The 18,318-nt window shown below is 46.1% G+C and overlaps 2 protein-coding genes and 1 long non-coding RNA gene across 7 annotated transcripts; 2 read left to right on the forward strand and 1 right to left on the reverse strand.

Moving 5' to 3' along the window:
* Nucleotides 1-22: 22 nt before the first annotated feature.
* Nucleotides 23-3,664, forward strand: ANAPC13 (anaphase promoting complex subunit 13). 5 transcript variants are annotated; one of them, XM_058844049.1, is made up of 3 exons: nucleotides 23-161; nucleotides 995-1,120; nucleotides 3,211-3,664. In XM_058844049.1, exons 2-3 carry the CDS (start codon nucleotides 1,022-1,024, stop codon nucleotides 3,334-3,336), a joined length of 225 nt encoding a protein of 74 aa, XP_058700032.1. In that variant the 5' UTR covers nucleotides 23-161; nucleotides 995-1,021; the 3' UTR covers nucleotides 3,337-3,664. The 5 variants fall into 5 exon arrangements, with proteins under 5 accessions (XP_058700032.1, XP_058700035.1, XP_058700036.1 ...); XM_058844052.1 differs by lacking the exon at nucleotides 23-161 and adding an exon at nucleotides 220-263; XM_058844053.1 differs by lacking the exon at nucleotides 23-161 and adding an exon at nucleotides 256-277.
* Nucleotides 1,165-4,283, reverse strand: LOC131581589 (uncharacterized). The gene is made up of 3 exons (XR_009278121.1): nucleotides 4,182-4,283; nucleotides 2,915-2,981; nucleotides 1,165-2,787 (listed from the first exon to the last, which is right to left on the reverse strand). It is a non-coding gene; the product is annotated as an uncharacterized LOC131581589 (long non-coding RNA).
* Nucleotides 4,284-5,725: 1,442 nt separating this feature from the next.
* LIPH (lipase H) lies at nucleotides 5,726-18,299 on the forward strand. Its single transcript, XM_058843822.1, has 10 exons — nucleotides 5,726-5,867; nucleotides 9,818-10,185; nucleotides 10,847-10,955; nucleotides 11,041-11,142; nucleotides 12,062-12,151; nucleotides 13,253-13,420; nucleotides 14,219-14,314; nucleotides 15,211-15,322; nucleotides 16,273-16,446; nucleotides 18,056-18,299. The coding sequence occupies exons 1-10, from the start codon at nucleotides 5,816-5,818 to the stop codon at nucleotides 18,126-18,128; spliced, it is 1,344 nt and encodes a 447-aa protein (XP_058699805.1). The 5' UTR covers nucleotides 5,726-5,815; the 3' UTR covers nucleotides 18,129-18,299.
* The last annotated feature ends 19 nt before the right edge of the window (nucleotides 18,300-18,318 follow it).

Consider the following 18,318-nt stretch of genomic DNA (forward strand, 5'->3'; position numbering starts at 1 on the left):
CTTCCTTCCTTCCTTCCTGCCTGCCCTCCTTCCTTCCTTCCTTTCCCCCTCCTCGCCGCCTTTCCGCCTTTCCCACCCTGGCACGGCACGGCCCCGCGGCGGCAGCGCTGCGCATGCGCTGGGGCGGCGCCTGCGCAGCGCCGGCCCCGGAGATGGGCAGGGTAGGGCGGGAAGGGGGACAGCGGGGACGGCCTGGGGACACCGCGGGGACACTGGGGGTACACCGCAGGACACCGCGGGACACGGGGCGGTCACGGAGCCGTGTTGGTCGGGAGAGGCAGGGGTCGCATCGCGCAGGGGCTGGGATGCGCTCAGGCCCACATGGCGGCTCCGGCAGCCGGCGAGTGCAGGGCCTGGCTTGGTTTGAATGAGTGTCAGTTCTCTCATGTCCCCCAGGATCGGGCTGCCTGCCGCTGCTGCAGGGACACACCGGGGTGAGGGCCTGAGGTGACCCTTCAAGGAGGGCAGAGTACAATGAAATACTCTGGCGTAATTACAGTAGCTGGGGGTGAAATATAGGTATCGTTTTGCTTCTGTTTCACCGGTTTCCCGGATTTCAGGTTTGTGCAGAATTCTGGGTACCTTGAAGTCCTTTGTTGTGACTCTCCCAGACATGTGAAGGAGTTGGTGAGGCACAGCACTGGTCAGGGGCTGTATGCCAGTAGGCAGCAAAGGGTTCTGGGCACTTCTAGGTGCTCAAATTCTCTCAAATTAGACTTCTAAAAGTCAATCAGTAGACACAAACACATGTATATACCATTAATAATAACCAGCTGGTTTTATATATTTATCTCTTATGCATATCAATCTGCAATTCACTTTGATAGAGTTCTTTTCAGATGAAGTTGTTCTCCTGTGGTTATAACCCCTTTTTGAGTTGATTAGGGAAATCAAGGTTTTCCTTCCAAGTTTAAACTTCATATGGATTACACAGTCCAGACTCCAGCTCCTTGGCTGGGGATGTTGTTAAAACAGCATCTGCTTTGTGTCACAGATTTAGCTGCTCTCACCTGCTGTGACGATGGACAGCGAGGTGCAGAGGGATGGCAGGATCTTGGATCTGATCGATGATGCGTGGAGGGAAGATAAATTGCCCTACGAGGATGTGGCCATCCCTCTGGTAGGTGAATTGCTACTTATCAATCTGAGTTAAGGCTGCTGTGTTCTTCAGAGTCCCTTCCAAGAAAAGGCACAGAGTGTTGCTCATGCTGCAGCTCGTTTGTACAAAAGGCTCCTGGATCTGACTTCTTCCTTATATGCCAGTCATTCCTGTGTGCATGAGGGCATGGATGTTTCTGTCCCTTGTTCCCTGACCAGTTGCTGAATCTTCTCAGAACTGAAGTGCCCTTCCCATTGCACTGTCCTGGGTTTGGCAGGGAGAAGTAGAATCATCCTTTCTCTCTGCCTCCCTTTCTTGTTCCTGGTGTTTGAGGTACTTTCCTGGTTGGTTTGGAGAGCAGAGGATCAGTCTCACACTGACAGTTCCAGTCTTGGTTACACTTTATTTCTACTTCCTACAATGCCATTTAAATAAGCTGAGACATTTTCATACATGTTTCAAAGCAGTCTTTTCCAGATACAGTGTTGCTGTTGGCAGTTCCAGGACCGCAGTGAAGGACTGGCAGGTGCAGCAGGATTCTTGCTGCAGTTTTGTGTCCAAGGCATGGCACCTCTTCTTTCATCCAGGGTACAGCTGCAAGGCTGGAGAGGGGCAGCAGGGTAAAAGCTACTGCTGATCCCACACTGACACCTTTCCTTAACTATTGTGAAACTTCCAGGGAAGTGAGAGTTAGCTGAAGATTTTTCCTTTCCCTTTTTCTCTCTGGTACATGAGCTTTACCCCAGCTAGCACAGATAAAGCAGCCACAGGGATTGTGGGGTGCTGGTTTATTTCAGAACAGAGACATTTCCAAATTTGTGATGTGGCTCAAGCTTTAGCCCGGCCACCACTGGCTTTTCAGAGAGGGCAAGGAGCACCTGCAGAGCTCAAAATCCATATGTACAGCACACATTTTCCTGCCAAGATCTGGGATTGAGGGAAGAGTCTTGCAGAAGCATGATTCCCAGCTAAAAGAGCCCAAACCCTCCTTTGCTTGGGATAACCTTTATTAGGCAAGCTGAGTATCATTAACAGGTTCCTTATTGACAATTGTCTTCACCCCGAGTCCAAACATTACTGTTTCTTCCCTCAGAGCCATGTTGTGATGGCTTACAGTCACATACAGATGACAGCCTCAGAGAAGGAAGCCTTACCAACTAACAATAGAAAGAAAGGCCTGGCTGTGAATATAAAGATCCCCAGAGATGGGATTGGTGCTGATCACATATTAAAAACAGCATGAATTCACAGGGGACTTACTCAGGGACATTGCAAAGGAGCAACCAGAATAGCTGTGAAAGTGGTATTTGAGCCTGTCCTGTGAATCTGTTCCAGTGCTCACTCAGGACATTTCTGGGAACCCAAATGGGAACAAATGGGTTCAATCATTCACTGTTTTGAAAGCTGAAACATTTTATTTAGCTCATGCTGGGATTTCCAGAGGTCTAGAACTCAGAATTCCTGCCCAAACGGTATCTGCTGTAACAGCACACACTCAGTGTGACAACACCAATACAAGACGGAGATACAAATAATAGAAGGAAGGAAAATGAAATCTCAGTTAAACTTTCCTTCCCCTTACAATGCCATGAGCAGCTCTGTGGCACTCCTGGCAGGGGGTTCCAACTTCTGCTGTTGATCCAGCACAGCTACACCTGAGTCCAGCATACGGACAGGAAGGACTTCACCTGCCATAGGAAAATAACATTTTACAGAACCGGTTGTCTGCAGTATTTGTATTCTTGGCAACAGCAGAAGCAGTGAATTGCAAACAAGCAATGAAATAAATGCACTGTAGTGTTATTATTTACTTACTTTGCATTTGCTGTATATTCTCCCTCACTGCATGTGCAGTCTGAATGTATAGCAAGGCCCCAGGGTCCTGGAAAACAATTTACCTTTCAGATTAAGCACCATATTCAAATGAAAAGAATACTGTTTATGACTGGGCTCAGCAATATTTTTAAGTGGATCAGTATGTATGATATTTATTGTTCAGATGCACCCTCTGGTCTCATTTATGCTTTTTTGTATCTATCCATACAAATCATAACAACCTTGCAGGAAGTGTATTAAGTGTGGAATGCATTGTACCTGTGTTTTGTTCTCAGAATGAGCTCCCTGAACCAGAGCAAGACAACGGTGGTACCACTGAGTCTGTGAAAGAGCAAGAAATGAAGTGGACAGATTTGGCTCTCCAGTATCTCCATGAAAACGTTCCACCCACGGGAAATTAGTGAATCAGTGGAATTTCATACAGTGGATGCATGAATGCAATGCAAAAATATTTTTTAGCTGACCACTGCTGTCCTAAGCTGCCCTGAGGAGGAAGCAATATTACAGAAACTTTCAGATTCCAACAGTGGTACTTCTCACAATGAAGAGTTTAAAATGCTTCTTTCTTGAATGTGAAATAGCAGAGGCTCTGATGTCTCAGAGCCAAGTGCAAAATGTTTCATGCTTATAAGATTATTTAATGTTTTCTGTTAAATTGTTCTTAAGTTGGTGCCAATTCTGATCTTAAATGTTTTCTGCACATCATTAAAAAGTTTTTACTGTCTCAAATTGCAGTTGATTTCAAAGATCACAGTGGGATTACTGTCTAGAGTTCAGTGTACAAAACCCAAATAGCTGTGAGTTGTTTCCATTTTTAACAAGTGTGTGGCTGAGGCGGGATGTGTTGGGCAGTTTTAAAAGGTTGGTCAGCAGAATCAAGAGTTTGGAGTAACCTGTAAGCACTTGAATTCCTGCTCTCAGGATCTGATGGTGGTAGTGGACAGCATTTCCAGTGCTGACATCCTGGGAATGTTTGCCAATGTGTGCAGTGAACTAATTTATATTGAAATGGTGGTTACTCAGAATCATGGTCTGCTGAGGGATGGTTGAGAGTTCCAAGGAAGAATCTGCCAGTCCCAGTGTAGGGCCTCTTGAAGTGAGAGCCACTCGGATAAGCAACCTCAAATGGGAAATGAAAATCCAAAAAAAAAGTGATGGGGAAAAGAAATGAGTAGGGCTTAGCTTCAGGGAACAAATTGTTAACTCTTTTTGTGTTGAGATGAAAAGGAAGGCCCCCTTGATTTACCTTATTTTATCTCTGGTTCTCAGATATCTCTTGCAACAGGTAAAAGCCTTCTGTTCTTCATGTTTCACTGTTGGACCAATTCTGTCTCACCATTGGCAGAACTTCTTGCTAAGGGAAAATATTTTGACAGAGTTTAGGATTACTGGTGGAGGTGAGAAAGGAGCTGGAAGGAAAACAATGTTTAAATTATATTCTTTTGCCAGTGCAGCAGAAAAAGCACTGTCCTGGAGCTTCCAGATCCACAGATGTTATTTGGTGTCTATTCTCAGTGTTCATCACCTTCAAAATAATGAGCCCCAACTTTTGCCTGGGTGATTATTAAATGGGATCACAGCATGGCACGTGTTCAGTGAGACTCAGATTGCTTAGCTGCTTGATGCTGAAGAGCCCAAGGTGCTTGTGAAAGAATCATGCTAGGCACATGCTCTGCCTCAAGCATGATCCATGTCTGCACCAGAGGAGCAGCACACTTGTCTGAAAGAAAAGGAGCTGCAGACAGCAGGAAGAGTTAAGGATTAACTTGAGAATTAGCAAAGTCAAAAAGCTTAATAAGTACAGCATGGACCAAAGAACCAGCTATGCCACTGGGAGCTGTAACAGTTCAGCTCCTCATTGGATCATCACCAGGGGAAAGAAAGCAGAGCCTGGGTTTAAAGATGTATTTCCAATACTCCCCACATTCCCTTTCCCTGGCCAATGTTAGAAGAATTTGCTAAGAAAACGCCAGGCAAGACTACCACCAAACTTCTATCCAGCAGCCATCCCTGTTCCCACCCTTCTCGTCCCTTTACAACTCCCCACCACCCTCATTTTCCCAATTTTGCCACTATACCTTCCAGCTTCAGTTACAGACTTCCTTTCCTGCCCCTGACAGTTGGCTTTCCTTGGCAATCTCCTTCCTCCCATCCATCAAGGAAAGAAAAAGCCTTCCTTACTTGAATTAGAGCTGAATTTATGAGGTTCCAGCAGGTCTGTGAGAAAATGTGGGAATTCCAGTTGTATGAGTGTCATCCAAGACAGCAGTGGAGAACCAGACACCTTGACGTGGTACTTTCCCTTTGTCACAACAAGTGCTGTGCACCTGTCTCCTGCCTGAGGTGGTGACAGGATTTGTAGAAGGGACTCTGGGCTATGGCACTCAGGAGAGCAGGAAGGACATGGGAGATATTAGGGATCATCATGAGCTCTCCAAAGGCAGGGCACTGTGAAACCAAGCGCCAACCCCGCCCAGATGCTTATCAGACTTGCAGTGACATCTACAATCTTCCTGACATTCTTTGCAAAAGACAAATAGACAGGCAATAATTTCCTTAGTTTCAACAGGTGTAGTCAAATTGCTGCTTACAGCATGATACCAACCCATTTGTGTCTTTGATTAGTCATCCCCCGAGGCAAACTATATTTAAATTAAGGAAACCTGCTAGAATAGAAGGTGCCCCACCTTCTTAAGAAGCAGCTTCATTTGACTGGTCTTCATTTCTTGGCTGGTAACTTCCTCTTTTCGCCACACCTACTGTTACTGGCAGAAAAAAAAGCAAGCAAACTGCTGTCAGAGCCAGCAGACACATGCCAGAGAAATTGTGGGATCCTTCAAATCTCTTACCTGTAGAAGTTAGTTCCATGTGGAAGTCCGTATGCTGAGGCTGTGTGTTGTGTTCATCTACCTTTTGTATGGGGTGAAAACAGGTAAGAACTCAATCATTTGTTTTGAATATTTTTGTCAAATATAACACATTTTCTGTGCTTTACAGCAACATGAACGTACCTACCCTCTGCATTTACAGTTACTAAACAGGGTTTCTCACTAGCATTATTTATTTTGGCAAAGCAAATTATACTGGTTACATGAATGCAGTCAGTTCTAAGAGTTCCAAATGGAAAACCAGAAGTATTTTTTTATTATCTTTTCCTCCCTTTGCAAACATTTCTCTTATATAAGTACAATCCATCGACACTGAAAATGTCATTCAAAATCTTCAGAGAATAATGATTTCTTCTCAGGGGTGTCATGTATGACAGAGGCGAAGGATGAATTACCATTTATGAACAGCAAGCTCCATTTGATAGCCTCACAGCCCTACAAGAACAAACCTGTGTAACAATAAACAAATGTACTGCCTTGTATTAGCATACACATGAGAGCAAGGCAAGTTACAGCTCTCTGCTTTGTAGGGAAAACAAACAGAGTTAAAAAAAACAGTGCTCTTATAAATACTAACTTGTGTTTCATCAGGTACTCTGGAGTAATCTCAGGGTTGCCTTTTGCTTGGTTTGTTTAATACTCTGTAGGAAATGCAGCCACTAGAAGTGGGAAAAGAGAATTGTCTGAAAAGGTACCGATGAAATGCAGTGAGCTATTGAGAACCAGGTTAGGAGTGGAGGGCACACCATCTCTGTGGAAAAGTGATGGAAATCTGCACCACTAGTGCTCTTGAGATTCGTGGTGTGGTAGTGAAGTGTGCTTAAAGGGGCAAAGATATTGTTGATGGTTAAGACCGGTCTGATGACATTGTACAAAGCCCAGGCAAGGTGGCAGGGGCTGGAGGGCCAGAGCTCCTGCAGCCAGAGAAGCAGCAACACGCTCACCTGAGGTGCTCACTGGGCAAGCAGCTCTGTGTCCCAAGGACCACAGCTGGGACAGCCACACATCTGGCCAAGTGACCACCGAGGTGAAAAATCTGTTGGAACTTCCCTTTTCAAAAGGACAGGCTGGAAAAAATCTCAGCTGCTACTTTATTCGTGCAGACAGCTCGGTACCACAGCCCCAAAAAGCCACTGTGGCAAACCCTTTCTGTCCATAGGGTCAACATCAAAGAAAAAGCCTTCAAACACCATCTCCTAGAAAGAAATGAGAAACACCAGGAGAATGCAGGCCTTAAGAGCACTGACTGCAGTAAATACCAGGAGTCTGCCTGGGACTGTTCCACTCCCTGCAACACCTAGCAGTATGTAACTTCAGAATATATGTGTATATATATAAAATTTCAGAAACAAGTTATTCTGAAGATGCCACCACTGCTGTATTAGCACCTTAGAGGCTGATCTCAGACTCAGGACCAAACGTGTCCAGGTCCCTGGCAGGTACATGGATTTAACACATTTTTATGCTCCCTGCTACAGGTTCTGGGAGATCAGAGCACCTTGCCCAGCAAAACAGTGTTTGTCTCCAATTTTACATATCAGAAAACAGAGCAGAAGGAGAATGGGGATTGCCAGAGGCTATCCAGCAAGCTAAGGAAGGGCTAGAAAAGAGTTACTGGGATGCTGGGTTAATGGCCATGTTCGTTCCCCTTTACTGGAGGCAAGTGATCTGTTGGACATGGGTTAAGTACAGTGCTAGGGGATAAGTTTCTACCTCATTTATTTGCTTGCAGAGTAAATCTCAGTAAGCCACTTGCCCCAGTCATCCTGGAGTTTCAAAGACACTTCCAGCCATTTGGGTAGGAGTGACTGTGCTTAGCAGAAGGAAGAGCAAAGCCAGGATAACTGGCCATCCTCATGTGTCAGTTTTTGAACACATGGTGGATGAGGCTGGCATTGGCACCAGCTTGCCAGAAGAGAAGCTGGCAGGTTTCCTCTCCTTATTAGCGCTGATTTGATTTTGTTATTCAAACCAGAACCAATCTAACAGACCTGGTGCAGATCTAATAAGGCTCTTTATACAGTCCCTGTGTTAGGTATCAGCAAATGCTGACCAGCTCTTTGAAAGCACTTCTGTACCAGAAGGTTTAGGCTGTTCTGATGACAAACACAGTGCTCCTCTGGGCAAGCCTCAGCACAGTGCAGGAGATACAGAAACAAATTAAGCAATCAGTGCAATCTTGCACCATATAGAAGTAATTCTTGCCTGGCATTTCTGCCTGTATTGCTACAGCTTCAGTGGCAGTAAAGATAATTAACAACACTATATAGTGCTACTATACAATAACTGAAACAATGCCTAGTTATTAGTAAAATACACAGCTCTATATTTTTATGCTGCAGTAGCACCTAGAGGACAGCCACAGAGTCTCACGGTGTGAGCTGGTGTGCGTGAACAAAAAATGCTAATTTTTCTCTGCTAGTTACTTTGGGATCTCCACAAGAGCAGTGTCACAGCACTCTTGCTGCTGTTCCCCTGGAGCACCTTGTCACTGGAAGAATGAGCTGAGAGCAGGCTGGCCAGGAGGCAGCCACCGAGGTCACCTTTCCTCTTGGGAGCAGGGCCCAGAGTCACACTGCTCCTGGGAGCTCTGAGCGAGGCATTTCAGAGCCAGGACACCCTCCATTCAAAGGCCCCTGATTTCATTGGGCCTGGATGAGGGCACATTTCCCACCACTCCTATCACACCATTCATATATTACCATAGGCTTTATACAGGAAGGACTCCATGGATTTCAGATGTTAAAATTTATTTCTGAATTTATTGTAGCAATTTAAAATATTCAGTTGGACTTAACTGCAACATCCTTTTAGCCTATTAACTTTTATTTCTGGAGCTCCTGGGGCTTCTACAAAGTAATTAGCAGAACTGTGGCAACTGAGCAGATTGTTTTATGTGCTGGGCACATAGCATTTATATCACTCTCATGCTCCTGATTTCCTGAGGAGGAGAAAAGGGAAAGTTGCTCATAGAAACTGTGAGAGTTTCATCATTCAGAAATTAAAATGCACAGAGCATTGGAGACTTGCTAGAGCATAATTAACTTACAGCTGCAGGTTTTCTAAACCCTGCTACCTACTGCAGAGTCCTTTAAGCAACAAAGATCAGGAAGATTCCTCTAGGAACTGTAGCCTGAACAATTACTGTAGCTCAGGACATATGCGTGAGAGAGACTCTCCCCCACAAGGTTCTTCAATGAGATTACGAGGATTGGAGGGAAAGGATTGTGAGCCAGGAAGAGGCTACAAAACCTGGGAGGTCCTTCATAAGCAGTATCTGTCTGCAGACAGTTATTCCATTCCCTGCCAGTGCCCTGTTGGAGACTGTATTGGGCTCTGAAAGCTCAGCTGGTGTTCTGCTGGAAAAGCAAGAACAAAGATGGGCTTTCCAATGGCACAGACCATCCCATTGAGCAGTACTTACATCAAATTCAGTTACACTTCAGCTGTGTATAAAGCACAGTTACCATCTCAGAGACTCTAGGGTGCCCTGTTTTGCAGTCTGGAATACCAGGCTGCATCTGCACATACAAATGAAGCATTGAGCTGCCCCTCACCATAGCAAGACTTTCTGCAGCTTGGCAGCTCCAGGCTGGAGGTACAAACCAACCCCGAAGACACCTGTTTATCTGAGAACCTGTCCAGAGCACTGCTCAAAAACCAGTACAGCAGCCATCCTGCCTGTTGGTCTCTAATACCTTTTGGACAGAGTCCCTGACAACTCCCAGCTGCCAAAGGAAGCAGGGCTGTGGTGTTTCAGGGAATGCTGCTCCAAAAAGGTCTTTTTTCCTTTGTTCCAACACAGCAAGAAAATCTAAGTTTCATTAACTTATCAGTCATGAGCATGACAGAGAGGAGAGGGAGACAGGAGCAGCTCCTCTGCTCAGATAACTCACAACACACCTTCCTGCAGTGTTGTGCAGGGTTGGCAGGTACAACAGGCTAAAGAAAATGCCTTGGTGCCAAACTCCAATTGCCACTTCGCTGCTTTCAGATCCTCAGGAGACATGTCCTACATTCACAGCCCTTGGCTTTGGGAATGCTTTGATAGGGACAGAGCTGAAAGTGAAGCTGCTGCTCTACACCAGGCAGAACCCAACCTGTGCCGAGGAGCTCCACTCAACAGCCTCCAAGTACCTTGATGTGACCAAGAAAACAACCTTCATCATCCACGGGTACCGACTCACAGGCTCTGCTCCGGTCTGGATCCCTGACCTGGTGCATCTCCTGCTTTCTGTAGAGGACATGAACATCATCGTTGTGGACTGGAACCAGGGGGCAACAACTCTCATCTACAGCTATGCTTCCAGGAAGTGCAAAAGAGTTGCTGAGATTCTGAAGAAACTTATAGATGAAATGTTGGTAAGTTGGACGCTCACGCTACGATACAGTCATTAAGGCACAGTATGTAAAGGGCACAAAGGAAGTGCTTAAACCAGCAGGATGTCTGGGAATAGAAACTCCTAAAAAAGGAATACATTAATTTTTGGAAGTGCATGTGTACTGCAGTGCCAAATCCTACCCTTGGATTCCTTTTGGTGCAATATTCAGTTTACACTCTAAGTCTCTACATTTCTGGGTACAAAACTCTCCAGAGATGTTTCTCCATACATAGAAACCCTACTTCCACTTTCTGTATATCCAAAGGCAGCTTAAGGGGATCAGCTACAGTTCACAGCTCTTCTAATGACAATGATGATGCTGGATCATTAGGATCATAGTGTCTGCTAATTCCTTGCAGGAACCACATGTGGGGCAACTGGAATTTTACTCCTGGGGCCCATCAGTGGTTCCTGTCCACACTTGAAGTCATTGCCCCAGGAAAATACAACCATTGCCTGCACTGTTCTCATCACAGCTCTCTGAGGTATAGGCCTCAGACAGGAATTCTGGCTGCTCTGTGGGACTGTCAAATGGGAAATACCTACACAGAGTAGGACATCTGGGAGATGTTACATTCCTCCTCCTAATTTTTTTTTTTGTTTGCCAAAAATACATGACCATGAGTACTTTTAAATCTCAGATTGATGGAGCGTCCCTTGACTCCATGCACATGATAGGAGTGAGTCTGGGAGCACACATCTCCGGCTTTGTGGGACAGATGTTTGATGGCACGCTGGGAAGAATCACAGGTAAGCCTTCCTCCAGCAGTCCTGTCACCTCAGGGAAGGACAGCTCGGAGCGAGGCGATGCCATGCCCATGGCTTTGTGCTGCAGGCCTTGACCCTGCGGGCCCCTTGTACAGGGGGACGGCGCCGAGCGAGAGGCTGGACCCCACGGACGCGCAGTTTGTGGATGTCATTCACTCCGACACCGACGGTACGTGACATTCCAGCTCTTTCCTTTGCACGGAAACCCCGAGATCGAGCGGGAGCACGGGGAAGGGGGGCTGCTGGTGGACAGCAGTGCGGGGGTCCTCGCTCCTTTGGTCCAGGAGCACAGCAGACTCCCCCACTGAGCCTCTGGGGCGCTGTGCTGCCCACGCTGTCCCCAGCACTCCCTCAGGAGCTGCTGCTTTATTTGCATTTCAAAACACTGCAGTTATAACCTGGCCCATGATTTACAAGGACTTAGGAACCGGTGGAGGAGGTCCTGCAGCACAATCCTGCCAGAGCAGGACACACCAACATCCCACCACGGGGTCAGGCTGCATCGGAGCACACAGCATTTCCAGAGCTGGTCCCACAGCTTGCACAGCAGATCAGTTATCCTCACCCCATGGTTCCCTGTATGATGTTTCCATCACACCTTCCAAGAGCTAAACCTTCCTCCAGGGCAAATCTGGACTCTCCTCAGCCCTGTCCTTTTCCAGACCCACCAGCCAGGCCAGCAGTGCAATTCCAAGCTCCCCATGCTGCTCCCATGCCCATCCTACCCTTAAAGCTTGGCTTTCCCACCTAACTGCTGCGTCTCTTCTCCCAGCCCTTCCAGGAAGTCAGATTAGAGCAGCACAGCAACCGCCAGGTTTCACATCCCTTCTCCTCTCCTGCACACAAGTGACACAACCCCCCACATTTTGTACTGTTGCATGCACTTATTCTAGGTACTTGATACCATTGTTAAAATGACACAGCTTTTTGCCTGCTGCCTAAACAGACGGATGACATTAGTATTCATGTACAAGCAGGCATCTGAGAGCTAAGTAACTATTTTATTCCAGTTAGGTTGCTATATTTCCTTCTTGTGCATTTAACAATTTAATATTCCCTCCCTGAGCCCTGGTATTCCCTTTTGTTAGGACTGGGTTACGAAGAAGCACTGGGCCATGTTGACTTCTATCCCAACGGCGGGACTGACCAACCAGGCTGTCCACTGACAATATTTTCTGGTAATTAATCCTGCCCTCAATTGCACAAACTCTGACAAAATGTTTCCAATCAGAAAAAGAGGAGAAAGCCAGAGAACCATCATCATCATCACTGCTTAGAAAATACATGAAATCCATATTCTGGGAAAGCCATGGCAGCAACTTCTTCTCAGCACTGGTGTGACAGGAGTTTAGCTGATGTGCAACAGGCAGAGGTGAAACTCAGGGTGACCTCCCTCTGCCACAGTGCAAGTGGGACTAATCCTCTGTGCAAAAAGTCATCAGTTAGATGTGTGCCTTCTTTTTATGACTATGTCCAGGAAATCTGTGAGATTTTTTGTTTCTAATTACTTGTAACACATGAAAGCCCAAGGACTAGCAGTGACAAGGACCTGTTCAGAAAACAGCTTCAAGATGAATGTGGAGCGGGCAGTTATCCCAAAGCAAAGGCACTTTCCTTAGCAGTAACAGACCATGCAGTCTGGAAAGCACAGCCCTAGTCTTGAATAAAAGAAAGCTTTTTTCCTTTCAGCCTGGCAGCAGAACTGGTTTGATGAAAGCTGGGTGAAAGAAAATACCTTACGGAAGGAAATGCAGTATTGTGAACTCAACCCTTATCAGACCCAAGAGAATCTACATAGGACAGCAGCCTCAGCCAAAAATCCCTAGGAAATGAGGATTTTGCTCATTTTGCTGCTCATGCAACAATTCATTCTATTAGTTATGTCTTTCTAAAGGGTTTTTTACACCAAAATGGAAGGCCATGTGCAAAACTAAAAGCAATATCCGGCTGTCAGGCCTGAGCTCAGAGAGGAAAGGACAACACCAGAGACAGAACTTGATCCATAGCTGGATCCTCTGGAACTGCAGCAACCACACAAACAAATGTTTTTAAAACCAAAAAGACGAGAAAGGCAAAGCAAACATAGGCAGAGCTGAGTGCATTCAAAAGGAGAGGCTGCTGTCCACTTACTGTTCTGCCACAAGCCAGTGCTCCCCAGTGCAATTTGTTGGGTTCAGAATGGTCAGTGACTGTCCACTGGTGTGTCCTGTGGCATTAATCCTGTTTCCCTGAGGCATGAGGATTACTAATGAAATATTTCTTCCCTGTACATGATTAAGGATTGCAGTATTTTAAATGTGACCACCAGAGGTCTGTTTTCCTGTTCCTGTCCTCCCTGACACAGAGCTGCAATATCACCACATACCCGTGCAACTCATACAGGAATTACAGGAATGGCAAATGCACCAGCTGCGAACCCTTCTGGCCCATGCCATGCCCCATCCTAGGTAAGGATCCAGGGAATATCAATCCATCCTGAATACTGAGCTGCCTGTCATTACTGTAGTTTGGAGGGTGATGTTTTGCTGGAGGACTCACACAACATGGTGTTTGCAAAAGCACTGAAGTTATTTCTACTCAGGTCTTTGAGGTCTCTCAGGCCTGCTCCTTTTAATACCACATCATGTCATGATCTAGAACAGAAATCCACAGGTAAAGGATCCAGAGCTAGAAAAGCCAAAACTAGACTTGGGATCTTTACAATAAAGTCAGAGAAACTGTGAATTAAAGTAAATTAAACTCTCAGTTGCAGAGTTTGAGGGACAGGGGCCTGTTCTTGCTAAAATAAAATTTACAAGTAAATTCCCAGCACCACAAACCCTTTTGTGCTCTAAAGGGAATGGCAAATGGGTGAATAAAGGGAATTCTGGACTTGTCTGCCCCAGCCTGGGTGTGACAGCTCAGCCTTAGGCTGGCAGCTCTGAAATGTTCATGCTAAAACACCTGACACTTCCAGAAAGGAACTAGCAAAGCCAAGGGGATGATTTTCATTCTGCACTGTAAAATGAAATCCTTCTTGACCATGGATAACAGATGTGGGAAAAGATCAGCTTGCAGAAAGTGCTGAATAGAAACCAGGCATATTCACTCCTAAGCCTTCGGAGTACAGAAGGATGTGTGTCACAGTGCTACTTGGCAGCTGGCACACAATGCACTGTTTCTTAAATACTTGCTTATTTTCAGCCATTTAGTGGCTCATCTACCTGTGCAGTAACTCAGTTTCATTTTCAAACTGTCACCTGCAGGTTATTATGCCCATGAGTGGAAAAGCTATTTAACACAACAGAGCCATCCAGTGACAAGTATGTTTTTCGACACAGCGGACAAAGAGCCATTTTGCAGTAAGTGACTGAGATTTCTGAGATTATTTTTCTTTGTGCATTGCCTGTGTCAGCAGCAGCCAAGCAGAGATGGTTATTTGCTGGTGGTGTTAAAGCCAGCATTTTAGAAACTCCAGTGGCTGCTGGATGGAATTGTGTCCATCTGTGGTTTGCCATGACCTTCCTTATCTGCCAACCTGTCCAGTGCTGGGAAAGCCAACTTGCTTTGTTGTTCTAGGAAACTGATTGAGAACTTTCAAATTAACTATAAAAGTTCCCAAGTCATGTTTCAAAGCAACACACTATTCTTTTGTCAAAGTAAGAGGTGTGTGGGAATGAGAAGTAAGACAGGCTGAACAAGTTACCTTGGAGAAAAGTGAGAGGTACAGGGAAAGGAAGAGAATCTGTAGAAAGAAAAGGTTTTGCCAAGGTGAAAGGTTTCATCTCATGCCTGTGATTACCAACTTACCAGAGCATGGGCTGGGATTATGGCCTGAGCTCCAGTGCTGGTTAGCAAGTGAATTCAGACTCACAGATCAGACAATTCTGCTCCATGACAGAGATGACCAATGACAGATATGAAGAACAGAAATGGAGGGGTTCAGAGGGGGACAGAAGAAAGAAAATACAATCTGGAAGAGAAGGGGAAGGCAGATAGTGAAAGGCAGTGTGCTGGGAACCATACAGAGAGGCCATCCTGTGTGGATAACCTTTGCTGTAGTGCTCTCCTGATACCTCCTAGTGTTTCTGGTTGAAACCTCTGCAAAGGGAAATGGAGAGCAGGGAGGACAGGGATTTTTGAGATAAACTGCAGGGGCTGTGTCCATCCTCTACCCACAGCTCTGCTCCCAGACAGTGCACAGCCTGGACAGCAGAGTGAGCCCACAGGTCTAACCCCACTCACTCTCTCCCTTCAGTCTATCACTACTTGGTGGATATTATCACATGGAACAAAGGCACCAGGAGAGGCACCTTCAGCGTCATGCTAGCTGATGAAGCTGGGAGGAAGGCAGAATCAAAAGTTAATCCGTAAGTCTTACTGGTCTGAGCATTTCTAAGTGTTAGTGCGCCCCTTGGTACAACTGCATCTGGGAGGAGGTGACACATCGTCCCCCAGTTTCTCTGCTGATACTTGCTAGTGCACATGACTGTGGATTTCCTGGCTCTATGGAATTCCCATAGCTTCCCCCAGCACACAGCCCTGACATCCCAGCCTTTTCGTTCATGCCCTTCTCTGTCATCTTAAGGACTGAAGTGGACAATCTCAACCAGCAGCACAGCTGCCCTAGGCTTCCACTAAAGCAGGAAGAAAAAAGACCTCCCCCTCTTTCCTTCCCCTTTCAGGGAATGCTCTGTTGTAGTTCCCAGTGCCCAAGACAGCTTGGGATTAACCTAGGCCTGAATATGTCACATCCAAAATCAATCCATTCCACTCAGAGACACAAATTAATGGTGTTTATGTGACATGCAAATTCCTGAGTGATCTTAACTACACTTCAGCCAAACAAACCTGCACAACTAGTTTCCCCAAGTTTCTCTAAGTGCAAATTCCCTCAGGCATATCTGGTATCTGCTTGCAATGGAGCGATCTGCATCACTCCCACACCAAGGCCAGTGCAGATTTCATGCATATCTCAAGGTGACTCAGTGTTCAGGCCTGCACAGACAGCCAGGTACAAATATCACTTGGGTCTAGACCACTTGGGATCAAAGCAGAATCACAGTGAAAATTCTGGTTTGGAACCAATGGCATCCAACCTCTGTGTCCCCATTTCCACCCCAAAAAACTGAGGGCAGAAGTGGCTGAGCAGGTTGACAACTGGAGACCTGAATCCATACCCATTTCCTGTAAATCAGAAACTGATCACAAGCTCAGGCCTCCTCCCCCAGCCCTGTTTCTAATATTACAGTGGCTACATTAAACCCAGTGCTATTCCCTTGGTGATTCTGACACTCTCTCTTGTCTGCTTTACCTTTAGAGAAGCTGCCACTTTCCAGCAGTACAAACAAATCACTTTGCTCATTGGGTTTGACCAGGATCTTGAAAATGTGGAAAGAATTTCCTTGACATTTTCCACGGGATCTATCATCGGCCCAAAATTCAAACTCAGGATTCTCCGAATGAGGTTCCGCCCACTGACAAACCCAGAAAGGTGAGCAGATGTTTACAAACAAATCATTTCTGTTGGAGCAGACTGGACAGAAGTAAAGGAATCTCCCTTTGCTTTGTTGTTCTAGGAAACTCCTGGCCTGGCTGAGTTTGTGCAGAAGAATTAGATTTATTTTACATTTAGTAAATATAAATATATTAATATAAATATATTAAATATACATTTAGTTCTCATGCACATGTCTTGGGAATAAATTCCTCTTTAATGGAATCCCACAGCTGAATACTTACTTGAACACAGAGGTTGTCTTATTGTACTGGGAACATGTCCCATGTGATGTGACTGACGTGGCCTGACACCTTAACCTTTGGTCAGGAAAATGACCTTTGAGAAGCTGCCCAAGCCTGAACTGCAGAATGAAGGGAAATGCAGCTCTCTGGGAAGAACAGATGTTCAGCCCCAAATACACATTTTATATCCCAGTCAATTTGTATGGCTAGTAAAGCAGGGAGATTAATTTACTCCTGAAATTCCAGCAAGTGAGAGCTGCTGGTTGCTCTGTCCCAAAGCCCTGACTGGTACCCACAGCATCAGGAAGTACCTCTCAAGACATTGCTGATGAGATTTCTACCACCTCATTAAACTGTCTGCTCTGCTGTCTTACCCTTAAGCTTCCCACCTCTGGAGGTTGGGAGCTCTGCCTGAGCCCAGCAAGCGCAGAATCTCTCATGCTGACCTTGTGTGCAAGGTCACGATGTGGACACCACACCATGCTTTAAGTTTGGGTTAAAACAAGGCTGGAAGATCACAGGGTCAGGAGGGTGAAGCAAGAAGACATACAGAGATGCAGAACATGTTTCTTTGTATTTCATGAGGTCTGCTACCCTTATCCTAGCCTTGGAACAAGGAAAAGATTGTGTGCATCTACTAAACCAAATCTTGCAGCTCTCCCTTGCTGCCACTCCTTGTCTCCTGTCCCACACCTCCACAGTCACTTCCAGTCCCAGATACCCATGTAGTCTTTTAAAAAGCAGACACAAATGCCCTAATATTTAATCAGAGGATGCTGTCTCTCCCTGAGGAGGGGCTGCCACAGGCCATAAGCACAATTCAGGACTTTGAACATACCAACTAATCAGTCATTGCCCCAGGGAGGGAGGACCTGCCCTCTCCCCTTCCCTGTTGCTCAACCCACCACTTAGTGCTAATGCTCATATTTTCCCAGTGAAAGCCCAAGTACTTCCTCAATTTTTTTGGCTCCAGACCAGATCTATGCTTGGACCCAGGTCAGAGCCGTGGCAGACTTTCTCATGCTGGGAGAAGAGGCAGGGACAGGCAGGTGAACTGGAAGGACCACCTTGTTTGGTGGACACAGGTGTGGACTGACTTAAAGTGAACTACAGACTCTGCAGCCAGTGCCTGTTTGTTTGCTGGATTTTTTTGTGGTTTTTTTTTTTTTTCCACAAGCAAAAGATAATGTAGAACAGAATGGCAAAATGTTCAAGGTATCCCTGGTTTTAAGACAACCTCACTTCAGGTGCACTTTGAAGCAGCTTTCTTGAGATGATGACTTACTTTTTGTAAGCCTCCAGCAGGTGGGGAGATGACGGGGAAAAGTGCCGTTTTTTCACTTTTGGCCGTTTTCACACAGACCCCAGCTGTGCCGATACGACCTGGTCCTGACTGAGAACACCCAAAAAACCTTCAAGCCCATCCCATGCTGAAGCAGGATGTCCCGAGGATGCTGTGCCTGGACAGACATTTCACCCTCGGCTGGGGCCTCACCTGGGGGGCCCCGGGCGCCTTCTGAGGGCACCGAGCAGCGGGACGCGCTCTCCACGCACAGTGTATACGCGGGCTGGGGGAGCGACAATAAACCATGGCGGCACGTGGCTTTAAAGCGTGGCTTTAAAA

This window comes from Poecile atricapillus, chromosome 8 (assembly GCF_030490865.1).
Source record: "Poecile atricapillus isolate bPoeAtr1 chromosome 8, bPoeAtr1.hap1, whole genome shotgun sequence".
Classification (NCBI taxonomy): domain Eukaryota; kingdom Metazoa; phylum Chordata; class Aves; order Passeriformes; family Paridae; genus Poecile; species Poecile atricapillus.

What these genes read in the sequence shown, in the direction of transcription:
- ANAPC13 (XM_058844049.1), top strand. Translation starts at nt 1,022, where the DNA reads ATGGACAGCGAGGTGCAGAGGGATGGCAGGATCTTGGATCTGATCGAT. An exon ending in AGGATGTGGCCATCCCTCTG is followed by an intron (nt 1,121 to 3,210) that starts GTAGGTGAATTG and finishes TTTTGTTCTCAG; the next exon opens with AATGAGCTCCCTGAACCAGA.
- LIPH (XM_058843822.1), top strand. Translation starts at nt 5,816, where the DNA reads ATGCTGAGGCTGTGTGTTGTGTTCATCTACCTTTTGTATGGGGTGAAA. An exon ending in CATTCACTCCGACACCGACG is followed by an intron (nt 11,143 to 12,061) that starts GTACGTGACATT and finishes CCCTTTTGTTAG; the next exon opens with GACTGGGTTACGAAGAAGCA. An exon ending in GCAGAATCAAAAGTTAATCC is followed by an intron (nt 15,323 to 16,272) that starts GTAAGTCTTACT and finishes CTTTACCTTTAG; the next exon opens with AGAAGCTGCCACTTTCCAGC.